Source organism: Myxocyprinus asiaticus, chromosome 29 (assembly GCF_019703515.2).
Source record: "Myxocyprinus asiaticus isolate MX2 ecotype Aquarium Trade chromosome 29, UBuf_Myxa_2, whole genome shotgun sequence".
Taxonomy (NCBI): domain Eukaryota; kingdom Metazoa; phylum Chordata; class Actinopteri; order Cypriniformes; family Catostomidae; genus Myxocyprinus; species Myxocyprinus asiaticus.
The window spans coordinates 36,297,470-36,312,149 of record NC_059372.1 but is presented as its reverse complement, the minus strand read 5'-3'; the positions used below and the strand labels follow the sequence as shown (position 1 = coordinate 36,312,149).

The window sequence follows — 14,680 nt, the reverse complement described above, 5'->3', positions numbered from 1 at the left end:
CACAGCTAACTAGTAATACCAATTTACATTTTAAAAACACGTCCACGCATGAAACCAGAGCTTGAAACAACACTTGATGCTCAAGCAAGCCTAATTTTAACTGCAGCATGACTGTTTTGTGAAATGAACGTCTCCCGAACAGACATTCAAAAATTATAATTTTTCATATGAATCTACCAAGGAGGTCTATAATACCTGGAAAAATCTATCTAATAATATTTGTGATTTAAATGTTGCTTGTAATAAATTTTGTTTCGTCAGGGTACATGGTTATGCAGCGTTCCATTCAAGTTGGATGTGGGATATTCCTACTTGATATCTCCAACCAAAAATGCATTCCATTTCCCGATATTCGGAACTGCAACGCTCCCGTTAGCTTAGCAGGGGTTTGACTCTCATTAGAAATGTCTCCTAGTAACCCAACTGATAAACATTGCTGCAGTGCTAGCATTTGTGCTTCAGGTGTATGATTATCAAAAGAGATTATAATGTTTTATACACCTGTTTCTGCAGGAACCTGAACTTGCTCAGAACGTTAAATCTTTGAGACACCTGCGCTAAAAACAATCTAGACACAGCGCAACAAACGAAACAGAATGTAGGTGTCTCTAAATGCGTTTTTGAGACCTGAAGTTATTTTTAACTTGACACAGTGTCTAAAAATGTGCTGGTCCTGCATGAGACACTGAAGAAACAGTGAGACATGGAGCAGCAGTCAACAATGAAAAAACAGAGCAGATGCACGCAAAAACACGTTCGGTGTGAATGGCCCCTAACTGATCCATTCGCGTGTATATGAGAGTGAGAGCACATGGGCAAAACAAGTTCAGTATTTTTCATAAATTACAAACCCAAAGTCCTACTTGAAAAACTGACCCGAACCCGGTGGCTTCTAATGTGAACTGCTCTGAGAGCTCTGACAACAGCATATTTGAGCATGTACCCAGTACAAAATGTCACTCAAGCGGTTTTTGCAGAGCTTTCCTAATGGGACAGGGGCAATTGCGTGGTTTGTGTGGTGGTTAAATACGCTAATGTCTGGGCCCCCCTCAAGCCCCCTCATGTGTGGAAATGGGAGAAAATTGCAGAAGGACAACCATCACTGCAACACCACCGATATGGGCTTTATGGCAGAGTGGCCAGACGGAAGCCTCTCCTCAGTGCAAGATACATGAAAAGCACCTAAAGGACTCTCAGACTGTGAGAAACAAGATTCTCTTGTCTGATGAAACGAAGATTGAACTGTTTGGCCTCAATTCCAAGTGTCATGCCTGGAGGAAACCAGGCACCACTCACCACCTGCACAATACCATCCCAACTGTGAAGCATGGTGGTGGTAGCATCATGCTGTGGGGTTATTTTTCAGCAACAGGGACTGGGGGACTGGTCAGGGTTGAAGGAAAGCTGAACGCAGCAAAATACAGAGATATCCTTAATGAAAATCTGGTCCAGAGCGCTCAGGACCTCAGACTGGGCTGAAGGTTCACCTTCCAACAGGACAATGACCCAAAACAACACAAGAGTAGCTTATGGACAACTCTGTGAATGTCCTTGAGTGGTCCAGCCAGAGCCCGGACTTGAACCCAATCGATCATCTCTGGAGAGACCTGAAAATGGCTGTCCATCGATAGTCCCCATCCAACCTGACAGAGCTTGAGAAGATCTGCAGAGAAGAATGCCAGAAACTCCCCAAATCCAGGTGTGCAAAGCTTGTCGCATCATACCCAAAAATACTTGAGGCTGTAATCGCAGCCAAAGGTGCTTCAACTAAGTACTGAGTTAAGCGTCTGAATACTTCTGTAAATGTGATATTTAATTTTTTTTTTTTTTTTTTTTTAATAAATTTGCAAAGTTATCAAAAATCTGGTTTTTGCTTTGTCATTATGAGCTATGGATTGTAGATTGATGTGAAAACAAGAATAATTTAAAACATTTTAGCATAAGGCTGCAACATAACAAAATGTGAAAACAAATTGAAGGGTCTGAATACTTTCTGAATGCACTGTATATATTAAAATCTAAACATTCACTTTCTTATCTGTCAAGCTTATTCTTTTGCATTTAAAATGATAATTTTAAGAGGTATCAAAAAAAAATTGTTTTTAATTCTGAACTAAAACATGACTAGATTTGGCACACGTTTTTATCATTATTATTATCTTAACATTACAAGTGGACTTAAAACAGTAAAATAATTTTTAAAAACGTGTGATATGACTATGGCCCTTTTTAAAAAATATATATATATTTTACTTCAGTTAAGTCAAATTTGAGAAGTACATTTGTCAGTAAATTAACGCTTGCTATTAAGATATATTATCATTGCCGAATCCCACTTGCTAATGTTGCCGTTCATATTTTTGGGCATGTTTTGATAATCAAGAGATCAGAGAGTGTCACATTATGCTGACAGTCACTCTACAATAATTTTCTATGCCTCAACATTTGCATGTTTTGTTGAGCAACTAAGTATTTCATTCACTTTTCTATTGGCGATGATGTATGTAGTACATTGCAACATTCAGTGTTTCAGGATGATCTCATGACACCCATATCAGCACATCTTTTTCCTTCATCAGGGTTTCTGTTGGTGTAGCCATCAAGCATGAAGTGGAATTTGTTTAAGAAGAAACCTGAGGCCATGGTGGCCCCCGAGCCCACTGGTGCCAGTGTCCTGACGATGGCCCCTGTTGTATCTACACCGGCAGACAACTCCACCGAGCACCAGGGCCCAGTCAGCAAGAATGACGTCTTTGGTGACATCAAGAACAAGTTCCTTAATGAGATGGACAAGCTACCATGTTGGTGTTTTCTGTCTTTTCTATCTATCTATCTATCTATCTATCTATCTATCTACCTACCTACCTACCTACCTACTTAACTTTCTTTCTTTCTTTCTATCTTGTATAACCTTCAACATATAACCTTCAAACGTCATGCTTTTGAAACTATTTTAAACATTCAGTGATGGTTGAAGGCCAAGCGTTGATATTTACAGTTCCCTATCTGTCACTCACTCGACGTTGTGTCGATGTCGTGACACTAGGGGTCACTCTTGGTAGCCCGAGACACCTCTGGTCTTTGATAAAAGGCCAATGAAAATTGGCGAGTGGTATTTGCATGCCACTCCCCCGAACATACGGGTATAAAAGGAGCTGGTATGCAACCACTCATTCAGATTTTCTCTTTGGAGCTGAACGGTCATGCTCATTGAGCTGAATACTACTGTTCATTCACCTCTGCTGGATCTGACGGCGCATTTCAGCGGCTTCTCCCTCCTCTGCACTGGTGCACTGCAAAGAATGCCCCTGGGCGCTTCAGCAGAAAAACTAGAGAGTATATTTTCTGAAAGAGCTTTTTCCCTCTAAAAGAGTATATATTTCTCTAAAAGAGCACACACACAGAACGTATTTTTAAAGACACGTCTTTTTAAAGATGCCTTTCCGATTGTATGTTATTCTTGGTTGCGGTCGTTATCTCTCAACTTCGGATGGTCACGATCGCTGTCTTTCGTGTCTGGGCGCGACCCACACGGAGGCAGCGTTTGTGAATGGTTCATGTTCTCACAGCAAGAACATGACCATAGCAACGTTGCAGTCGCGGCTTGCTTTCATAAGAAAGCAAGCCACCCCAGTGGCTCTCCGCCTTGGACCTTCTACCTACGGGTATGAGGACAGCGCGGCTAGCACTGGGGGTGATTTGGGGACCCCAATGGGATCGTCTCTGCCGGGTATCCCCCTGCGGACCTCCCATTCCCCAGCACGCTCGTCTGCCCCAATCGGGCTTCCGGATGAGTTCGCCGGCTCGTCTCACGGCGAGTCTGGCTTCTTGTTCGGAGCCCGTGAAGATGATGAGCTCTCGAGCGCAGCATCGGAGAGCGGGCTTGTCCAGTCGGATGCAGAAGCCTCAGCTGGGCTTCCCCCTTCAGGGACGATTGCCCAGTCACAGGCCGATGCCGAAATGAGGGACATGCTTTCCCGGGCGGGCGCGAGCGTTGGGTTAGAGTGGAACCCTCCGCTCTCCCCTGAACCCTCGCGGCTTGATGATTGGTTTCTGGGCTCGCGGCGCCACTCAAAGCAGCCACGCCCCGCTCCAGTGCCATTCTTCCCGGAAGTGCATGAGGAGCTGACAAAGTCGTGGGAGGCACCTTTTACTGCCCGGCCCCGATTCCGCAGTTCCCCTGCTCTCACTACACTCTATGGCGGGGCGGCCAGGGGCTATACGGCGATTCCCCCGGTGGATAAGGCGCTCGCGGTGCACCTACACCCGCAGAGCGCCGCCACCTGGTGCGGACGCCCTAAGCTCCCGTCCAAGCCCTGTAGGCTCACATCGTCCCTGACGGCTAAAGCCTACAGTGCTGCTGGACAAGCCACCTCTGCCCTGCACACCATGGCTCTCCTGCAGGTCCACCAAGCCAAGGCGCTGAAAGAACTGCACGAGGGTAGTTCCACCCCAGATTTGATGCAGGAACTGCGCTCGGCGACTGACCTCGCTCTCCGAGCGATGAAGGTCACGGTGCGGTCTCTCGGGCGGACGATGGCCACACTAGTGGTCCAGGAGCGCCACCTTTGGCTCAACCTGGTCGAGATGGGCGAGGCCGACAAGACACGGTTCCTTGCTGCCCCCATTTCCCAGGTGGGCCTATTCGGCGACACCGTCGAGGACTTTGCCCAGCAGTTCTCAGCAGTGAAGCAGCAGACGGAGGCAATCCAGCACATCCTGCTCCAGTGCAGCTCAAGATCCCGCACCCCGTCTGCTCGTCGCCACCAGCTCCGCTGCAGCCCGCCCCTTCGGCCCAGCCCTGGCGTGGAGCCCACCTCAGGAAGCCGACGCCACCCGTCTCACAGCCGGCGCCAAAGAACCCACGGAGGTCCTCAAAGCGCCCCTGAGACAGGTGACCCAGGGACGAGGGAACCCACTCACGTGGAGCTGGTAGAAAGACCACTCCATCCCCCGGTGGAGGGCCGGATGGAAAATCTTTTGTTGCCTTTTTGTTTGATTTCGCCGCATGCCCAAGTGGCTGCGGTACCCAACAGTTCAGCAAAAGACTTCCTTCCTCCCTGTGTCACATACCCGGTGTGTACAGTCGTCACCATGACTACCGTCTACGGGCTTTTTCTTGCAGGATTGGCGCTCCAGCGGTGGCCTTTCCGTCCCCGAGCGCCCAGCTGTGGCACACAGCTGCCCCCGATATGGCAGTCTCCACGGGTTACGAGGACAGGCCTCTTCCTCCCCCGTCCCAGGCTGTTCCGGGGGTGGTCACAAGGAGCCAGGTAAGTGCTTCGATATCCCTAGACTCAGCACGGCCACGACATGGTGTGGCCCCTCGCGCTCCGCCCAGCCGCGAGGTCCCACCTGCCGGTACGTCCGACTACGTTATCCCCTTGGTCCCCCTCGCGCTGAACTTGGACGCATGGCTTGCGCTTTCCAATCCGTCATGATGACTGATCCGGACCGTCCGACTCGGCTACGCGATTTAGTTCGCCAGGCGCCCGCCCAGGTTAAGCAGTATTCACTTCACCTTGGTCAAGGGTGAAAAGGCTGCCACCCTGGGCGTGGAGATCGCTACCCTCCTACAGAAGGACGCGATAGAACCTGTCCCTCCAGCCAAGATGAAGAAAGGGTTTTACAGCACCTACTTCATCATACCGAAAAAAGGTAGTGGGTTGCGGCCAATCTTGGACCTGCGAGTACTGAACCGGGCTTTACACAGACACCCATTCAAGATGCTAACGCAAAAACGCATTCTGGCGAGCATCCGGCATCTTGATTGGTTCGCGGCGGTAGACCTGAAGGATGCATAATTCCACGTCTCGATCCTTCCTCGACACAGACCCTTCCTGCGGTTCGCGTTTGAGGGTCAGGCGTATCAGTACAAAGTCCTCCCTTTCGGCCTGTCCCTGTCTCCTCATGTCTTTACGAAGATCATAGAGGCTGCCGTTAAGGGAGTTGGGCATTCGCATTCTCAACTATCTCGACGACTGGCTAATCCTAGCTCACTCTCGAGACATGTTGTGCGCACACAGGGACCTGGTGCTCTCACACCTCAGCCGACTAGGGCTTCGGGTCAACTGGGAAAAGAGCAAGCTCCTCCCGGTTCAGAGCATCTCTTTTCTCGGATTGGAGTTGGACTTACGAACGAGTGCACCCAGTCGGTGCTGGCCTGTTTGAAGGCATTCAAACAGAAAACAGCGGTTCCACTGAAACTTTTTCAGAGGCTCCTGGGGCATATGGCGTCCTTGGCGGTGGCCATCCCGCTTGGGTTGATGCATATGAGGCCGCTTCAGCACCGTCTTTTCAGCCCTCGGACAGACCTCTCGTTTCTACGAGCAGGTGTTCCTTTAGAACTGGTCTCCAGGCGCGTCGCGGTCATGACAGATGCCTCTAAAACGGGCTGGGGTGCTGTTTGCAATGGGCACGCAGCCGCTGGCCTCTGGACGGGCCCGCAACTGCATTGGCACATCAACTGCCTCGAGTTGTTGACAATTCTGTTCGCCCTGCGGAGGTTCCGGCCATTGATCCAGGGCAAGCACGTGTTAGTTCGGACAGACAGCATGGCAACGGTAGCATATGTCAACCGCCAAGGCAGTCTGCGCTCTCGTTGTATGTCACAACTCGCCCGCCGTCTCCTCCTCTGGAGTCAGCAGCACTTCAAGTCGCTGCGAGCCACTCACATCCCGGGCAACCTCAACACTACAGCGGACGCGCTGTCATGGCAGGTTACCCCCAGGGGAGAGTGGAGACTCCACCCTCAGGTGGTCCAGCTGATTTGGAGTCGATTCGGACGGGCACAGGTGGACCTGTTCGCCTCCCAAGAATCCTCCCATTGCCTGCTCTGGTACGCCCTCACTGAGGCTCCCTCGGCATTGATGCGCTGGCACACAGCTGGCCCCCTGGCCTACGCAAATATGCGTTTCCCCCATTGAGCCTGCTTGCACAGACCCTGTGCAAGGTCAGGGAAGACGAGGAGCAGGTCATCCTGGTAGCACCCTACTGGCCCACCCAGACGTGGTTCTCGGACCTCACACTCCTCGCGACAGCTCCCCCCTGGCGAATTTCCCTGAGGAAGGACTTTCTCTCTCAGGGACGGGGCACCCTCTGGCACCCATGCCCAGACCTCTGGAATCTCCATGTCTGGCCCCTGGACGGGACATGGAAGACCTAAGCGGTCTACCATCCATGGTGGTAGACACGATCACTCAGGCTAGGGCCCCCTCTACGAGGCGCCTGTATGCCTTTAAGTGGCATCTGTTCGCTAAGTGGTGTTCTTCCCGACGCAGAGACCCCCAGAGATGCGCAGTCAGATCAGTGCTTTCCTTCCTGCAGGAGAGGCTGGAAGGGAGGCTGTACCCTTCCACCTTGAAGGTGTACGTTGCCGCCATAGCAGCACCCCACGACGCAGTCGACGGTAAGTCCTTAGGGAAGCATGACCTGATCATCAGGTTCCTAAGAGGCACCAGGAGGCTGAATCCCTCCAGACCGTGCCTCGTTCCCTCATGGGACCTCTCTGTAGTTCTTCAGGGTCTACAGAAAGCCCCCTTTGAGCCTTTGCAGTCAGCCGAGCTTAAGGCACTCTCCTTTAAGACTGCCCTTCTGACTGCGCTCACTTCCATCAAGAGGGAAGGTGACCTGCAAGCGTTCTCTGTCAGCAAAACGTGCCTGGAGTTTGGTCCGGGATACTCTCACATGATCCTGAGACCCTGACCGGGCTATGTGCCCAAGGTTCCCACCACCCCTTTTAGGGACCAGGTGGTGAACCTGCAAGTGCTTCACCAGGAGGAGGCAGACCCAGCCCTATCATTGCTGTGTCCGGTGCATGCTTTACGCATCTATTTGGATTGCACGCAGAGCTTTAGAATCTCTGAGCAGCTCTTTGTCTGCTTTGGTGCACAGCGGAAAGGAAGCACTGTCACCAAGCAGAGGATTGCCCACTGGCTCATTGACGCCATAACTATGGCATATCTCGCCCAAGACATGTCGACCCCGGTAGGGCTACGAGCCCATTCTATCAGAGGTGTAGCAGCTTCCTGGGCCCTGGACAGAGGTGCCTCTCTAACAGACATTTGCAGAGCAGTGGGCTGGGCAACACCCAACACCTTTGCAAGGTTCTACAACTTCCGTGTGGAACCGGTTTCATCCCAGGTAGTGGCACGCAACACAAGCGGTTAAGCCCGGGATAGCTGGCCGGGTGTATCGCTTGCACATAGCGCCTTCCACCTCCCTTGGAGCTGAGGACATGCGGCATTAATTCCCAGTAGTGTTCACAAACTTTGTTCCCTGTATGACTTCCTCCGAGCCCTGTGGCTGTTGAGTTTTCGGAGAGAATCGCTGCCGGCCCAGTACACGTGCTAACTAAGAGTCCTGTTCTGGGGTAGGTGCTCCGCATGTGGCGGTTCCCTGTAAGGCTAACCCCATGCGATATATATCTTCCGCTAGTTCGTTTCCCTGTTGGCAAACTGCATCTTCCTAGGGCAGAGCCCCTCTGCCCCAGTCTCCATGTTTGTAGTAACTCCTCCCCCGTTGGGTAGGATCTACCTTGAAGACTCTCCACATGGTCGGAAAGACCATATGATGTATTCTTCCACTTAAATATCCCCCCCTCTCTTTGGGCAAGGTGTGGTCTCTGCAGTGTCTTCCCCTTGGGAGGGACACCCCCCGACTAGACTTGGCGGCCCAGTCGGATAATCCCCCTTCTTTTTTATGGAGTGGAAAAAGAGAAGGGGAAAAGAGGCTATGACTGGGTTAGCCTGTCTCTATCTTTTGGGTAGTCGACTTGTCCCCAAAGGGCCATTCGACACTCATAACTATGTTGGGGGACGTTACGTGTCGACCTGGTGTGCTGGCTATGAGGCACACAGTAGTCTGCCCACCACACACCACCAGTTCACGTAACACAGTTCAGCCAATTGTGGCGTTTCGTATAGGGACCACTAGTGTCACTACATCGACACAACGTCGAGTGAGTGACAGATAGGGAACGTCATGGTTACTTGTGTAACCTCCGTTCCCTGATGGAGGGAACAAGATGTTGTGTCCCTCCTGCCACAACGCTGAAGTACCCGCTGAAATGGCCGGACCTTATATCGGCTCCTCAGCATAAAACCTGAATGAATGGTTGCATACCAGCTCCTTTTATACCCGTATGTCCGGGGGAGTGGCATGCAAATACCACTCGCCAATTTTCATTGGCCTTTTGTCAAAGACCAGAGGTGTCTCGGGCTCCCAAGAGTGACCCCTAGTATCACTACATCGACACAACGTATCGTTCCCTTCATCAGGGAATGGAGGTTACACAAGTAACCATGACGTTCTCATTTTTTGAAACAGTCTTAATATTCTCTAAACTGTAAGTGCAATTGTCACAACTGTTTTATGGGACATCACAACTCTATTGCATGTCTACTCACCCAAACATTTAATGCATGCTTCAAAATCTAATTATCGTATCAGTAAATTGGCCAATGCCACCAAATGAAAAGTTGTTTTGTCATCGTGTGAGCCGTACTGGTCAAAATGTTTAGATGTTTTTTTCACTATGGCAGTCAACCCTGGAAATGTTTATTATATACAAATTTCATTTTTGTTCTACTGTTTTGTTGACACTGTCTGCTTACTGTACTATACAAGAATGTCAGTTTTGTCTAGCCGAATGCTTTTGTGTATCACACTGAGCTTTTTAGATACCGATTTCAACAGTAGGTAAAAGTTTACTGGGAAAAGTCAGTACTGTACTATACTGTAGTACACAGAAAAAGGATATGCACATTTGTATGTATACAGTAAATTTATTTTTGTAGCAATGTGTTACATGTAAACAGAAAATTCACATTTGCATGTCCATTTTTACACATTTCTTACATGTAAAGTCATATACAGTATAGTGAACAGAAAATTGCCACAAAATCATATCTATGCAAAAAAAAACAAAAAAACAAAAAACACAACACTGAAAAACTTGCAGTAGTTCTGTAAAGATTAATAAATTGTATCTCCTCACAGTATGTAACACTACAAGTTCCACATCCTGTCACTCTTGTTGGTCTTGCCAGAGATTTAGCAGACATCACAAATATTCCATGTTATAGATATTTATGGAATATATGTGTATATCTGACAGATTTTGATAATTGAATGGATCATTTTGCATGTGATGGCTCACACGATGAAAGAATGTTTAGAAGTTGTGAAAAGTATAACAATTTAATTGAGAATCAACTCATCAGTTTTGATCAGCAAGCCATGTGCATTTAGTTATTGTGCAAATTGTAGACAATTGTACTTACTCTTTTGCACACATGTGCCAAAACACGTGCAATTTGCTTAAATGAATAAGAAATTCAAATTTGGTGTGAACAAGAAACTAATTGTTCAGAGGTTTTAACTTATTGTTTTGAAAAAAAAAAAAAAAAAAATATATATATATATATATATATATATATATATATATATATATATATATATATATATATATATATATATATATAAGCATCATTGTTATATATTCTCATTCGGGAATTGAGCCAAAGCAATTGAGAAAAATGGTAAGTTATGGCCCTGTTTTTTATTGATCATGGGGTAATGGTAAATAAACACTTGGCTCTTTAAATAGAACAGTTATTTTTCACAGCCCCTATTCATCTTTCTCTGTCTTTCACTTTTAGTGCCTCCCTGGGCAATCATTGCCATCGCTATCGTAGCTGTGGTCCTCATCCTCACATGCTGTTTCTGCATCGTTAAAAAGACTTGTCTTAAGAAGAAGAAAGGCAAGAAGGGAAAGAAAGGGAAGGGAGACGTGGGAATGAAGAACATGAAGGGAGGAGAGGTATGACCACCTAACACCACTCACACATCTAGTTCACCAAAACAATTTAATTCTGTCATCATTAACTTACCCTCATGTCTTTCCAAACCCATATGACTTTCTTCTGTAGATCACAACAGGAGATTCACACTATTCTTTCCCATATAATGAAAGTGAATGGTGACCAGAGGCTGTCAAGATCCAAAAGGGACAGAAGCACCATAACAGTAGTCCAGATGACCAATTTGCAATATTTAAAGTCTTCTGAAGTCATTTAAAATAGTTTTGTGTGAAAAAAGACCAGAATTTAAGTTGTTATTCACTGATAATCCTCCCCTCTGCTACAGCTCCTCCTCTCCTCTACTTTTATGTTGATGTTTGGTCCTTTTTGGAGCTTGAAAGCCCATGGTCACTATTAACTTTAATTGTATGGAAAACAGTTCAGCATCAACATTCTGCTAATATTCTCATTTTGTGTTCCATGAAAGAAAGAAAATCAAACAGAATGACATGAGGGTGAGTGAATGAGGAAATCATTTTTATTTTTGGGTGAACCACTCCTTCAAAACTTCAATCATGGGTAGTGTAGAAAGAAATAGAAAGATTAATGGGTTCCTTCTGCCTAATTTCCGCCTTTTACAATGAGTTTAATAGTTTATGGACACTATCTTTTTTTCAAGCTTTTGCTCACTGAATATATTTTATAATCTCAAAACAGCTAAGCTCCTCTGTTTTAAAAATGGCCATGTTACTACCTCACACCTCCCCGATATAGCTTCTAGGTCATGGAAATGGATGGTTGGTATTCTGGAAAGATTTTTTTGCCATTTAATATTCATGGAATATAAAATATTCATTGTTATGTCATTTGCGGCCTGTAAAGCAGGAAAGCTACATGAAAGATTTTCCGCCTCGTCATTTCATTTGCTGTGTACGTATAGTTTGGTTTCCAAAAGAATGTGTGTGTTCTTAATCTCTTGTGCTTTTGTGTTAAAAATGACACATTTTTCAGCAGATGCACAGTGGCACTAAATCTTTTTCATCTCTGTGTAGGAAATATAATAGCTGAACAGCTAAATAGTTTTGCATTATTTGTTGTGTTGTGTTGGGCCCTGCTGAGTTCTGTATGTTTGCTATTGTGACAAGCTAATTTCTACTTGGGAATCATTAAAGTTCTGCCCTTTCATATGCAATTAAATCATGTGCTACTATATATAAATGTCAATGTCGATGTCATCATAAGTATCTCAAAAACTTTGTTGTGCATAAACAACAGCAAGACAGACTTAGATTATTTATGCACTGTAAAAACACCTCCAATAATTACATGTTTCTGAAATGTATTTGTTTAATTGGTTATAGAAGTAATGGGTTTAATTTGCAATAATGAAATTGGCTGACTGTAAATCTCACTTAATGCACAGCTACTTACAAAATAAATATAGATACCTGAGTTGAAATTATTTTACTATCTTACTTGTAGATTAGCTTCCCCCAAGAAAAATAGTCCATTACAACTTGAGTCATGTATGAGTCAGTGACGTGATGCTCGTTTTTTGGCAGGGAATTTTATGAAAAAATCAAACGCATTAAAAAATTCAGTTCACAGAAAACAATTACTGTATGATGAAAAAAGAAAGATTTTATTTTGAGGGGGGTGGGAGGTAAAGTAAAAAATGTCTAAGTTGTGTAACCATCTGGAGACAGTAAAAAATAAATAAATAAATGTGTTAATAAATAAATAAGTATGGAATAATCTTTTATTATTATTTCTTAATAAAATAGTAGTTTAACAATTTAGTTTTTAAATGTTATTAATATTGACTCTAATATTCCAAAAATATTAATTTGGACTCCAATAATAATAATCCATAATATTTGTAACATATATATATATATATATATATATATATATATATATATATATATATATATATATATGTATATACTGCTGGCCAAAAGTTTGGAATAATGTACAGATTTTGCTCTTATGGAAAGAAATTGGTACTTTTATTCACCAAAGTGGCATTCAACTGATCACAATGTATAGTCAGGACATTAATAATGTGAAAAATTACTATTACAATTTGAAAAACATTTTCAGAACTTCTTGCAGTTTTTTCTCAATTTATTTTACGCATTTCTCTAAACTCAGGTCACTGCTCTCAATACAATTAACACAGCCATCTGAACACTTTGTAATTGTCCTAAACAGATTTTTCTTGATTTTCCTAATTTTCTCGAAACACTACATACAAATTTCTCTGATCTAAAATTCATGCTTTTAAAACAGTTAACACAAACAACTAAATTAAAGTCATACTCTCAAATGCACGTCAGGTTGTCAAATGCCTTCATATTGATATCTGCTGTGTTTGTAATGCACACAGCAAAGAAAATGCAAATTACTAAATCTTTCACACAACTGTCATGACTTTGCTATCTATAAAAGGGGTCAAATATGAAAATTCAGAGCAAACAAACAATGAGGAAGAAGAAGAAGAAGAGGAAGAACAACATGAAGAAGAGGTGCAAAATGAGAAGCGGTAGAGTGGTTAAAGGAAGAGAAAATAGGAGGAAGAAGAGATGAGAAAAGGGAAAGGTTTTCTCAACTCTTTCAGGGGTGAGCACTGCATTGAAAGAGTTGAGGAAAGACCAAATGGAGATGGTGTAATGATGGTGAGCAGAGAGAAAGAGGACAGCAGGGTGGAAGAATAAAGAAGACACAGAAGAGACTCAAATGATCTGATAGTTCCTCTAATTTACAGTATCATATTATGAATCACGGTCTCTCTGAGATACACAAAGTGTTTGGCCTAATGTGAGCAGATCTACAGTGACTTCAATCTCAACAAAAAAGAAGAGGGAGAAATGCCATTCCTTTGCATGCCAGTCAATCAATGTCCACAATTACTGTTCCATCTGCACTTATAGTGCTGCCTTAGGTCCATACAATTTAGCAAGACTGTTTTTTTTTTTTTTTGGTTTGTTTGTTGTTTTTTGTTCCCTATCTGTCACTCACTCGACGTTGTGTCGATGTAGTGACACGATAGATCACTCTTGGGAGCCCCAAACACCTCTGCATTTTGAAAAAAGGCCAATGGGAATTAGCGAGTGGAATTTGCATGCCACTCACCCAGACATACGGGTATAAAACGAGCTGCTATGCAACCACTCATTCAGATTTTCTCTTCGGAGCCGAGTGGTTGCATTCAGTGCACTGAATTCAATTCTCCCTACCAATCACCTCAAACTGCTGGATTTTACGGCACATTTCAGCGGCTTCTCCCCCTCTGCACCCGTGGATTGCAGAGAACTCCCCAGGGTGCTTCGGCAGAAAAAAAAAAAAAAGAGTATATTCTAAATATACATTTTCAATTCTAAAAGAGCGGCACATACGGAACGTCTTTTTAAAGATGCCATTCCGCTTGTGTGTTATTCTTGGTTGCGGTCGTTTCCTCTCCGCTTCTGACGGCCATGATCGATGTCTTACGTGTCTGGTTGCTGCCCACATGGAGATTTCTTTCATGGATGGGTCTTGTCCTCATTGCGAGAACATGACCATGGCAACATTGCGGTCGCGGCTTGCCTTTGTAAGAAAGCAAGCCACCCCAGCGGCTCCCTGCCTCGGTCCTTCTACCTACGGGTATGAGGCCGCGTCGGTTAGCACTGGGGGAGATTTGGGGACACCAATGGGACCACCTACACCGGGTAACCCCCCACGGACCTCCCATTCCTCAGCACTCTCGCTTTCTCCAGTCGGGCTCTCGGATGAGACCGCCAGCTCGTCTCAGGGCGAGTTCGACCTCTTATTCGGGGCCCGGGAAGATGATGAGCTGTCAAGCGCAGCATTGGAGAGCGGGCTTGTCCACTCTGACG

General features: G+C 45.4%; 1 protein-coding gene across 3 annotated transcripts in view; it reads left to right on the top strand.

Annotated features, from left to right (window-relative positions):
- Positions 1–14,680, top strand: part of LOC127419960 (synaptotagmin-2-like) — a 128,476-nt gene that overhangs the window by 84,951 nt on the left and 28,845 nt on the right. For all 3 annotated transcript variants that reach the window (XM_051661822.1, XM_051661823.1, XM_051661821.1), the window contains exons 2-3: positions 2,580–2,801; positions 10,662–10,822. In XM_051661822.1, coding sequence (XP_051517782.1) covers positions 2,606–2,801; positions 10,662–10,822 — 357 coding nt within the window. In that variant the 5' untranslated portion in view covers positions 2,580–2,605. The remainder of the gene's footprint in view (positions 1–2,579; positions 2,802–10,661; positions 10,823–14,680) is intronic.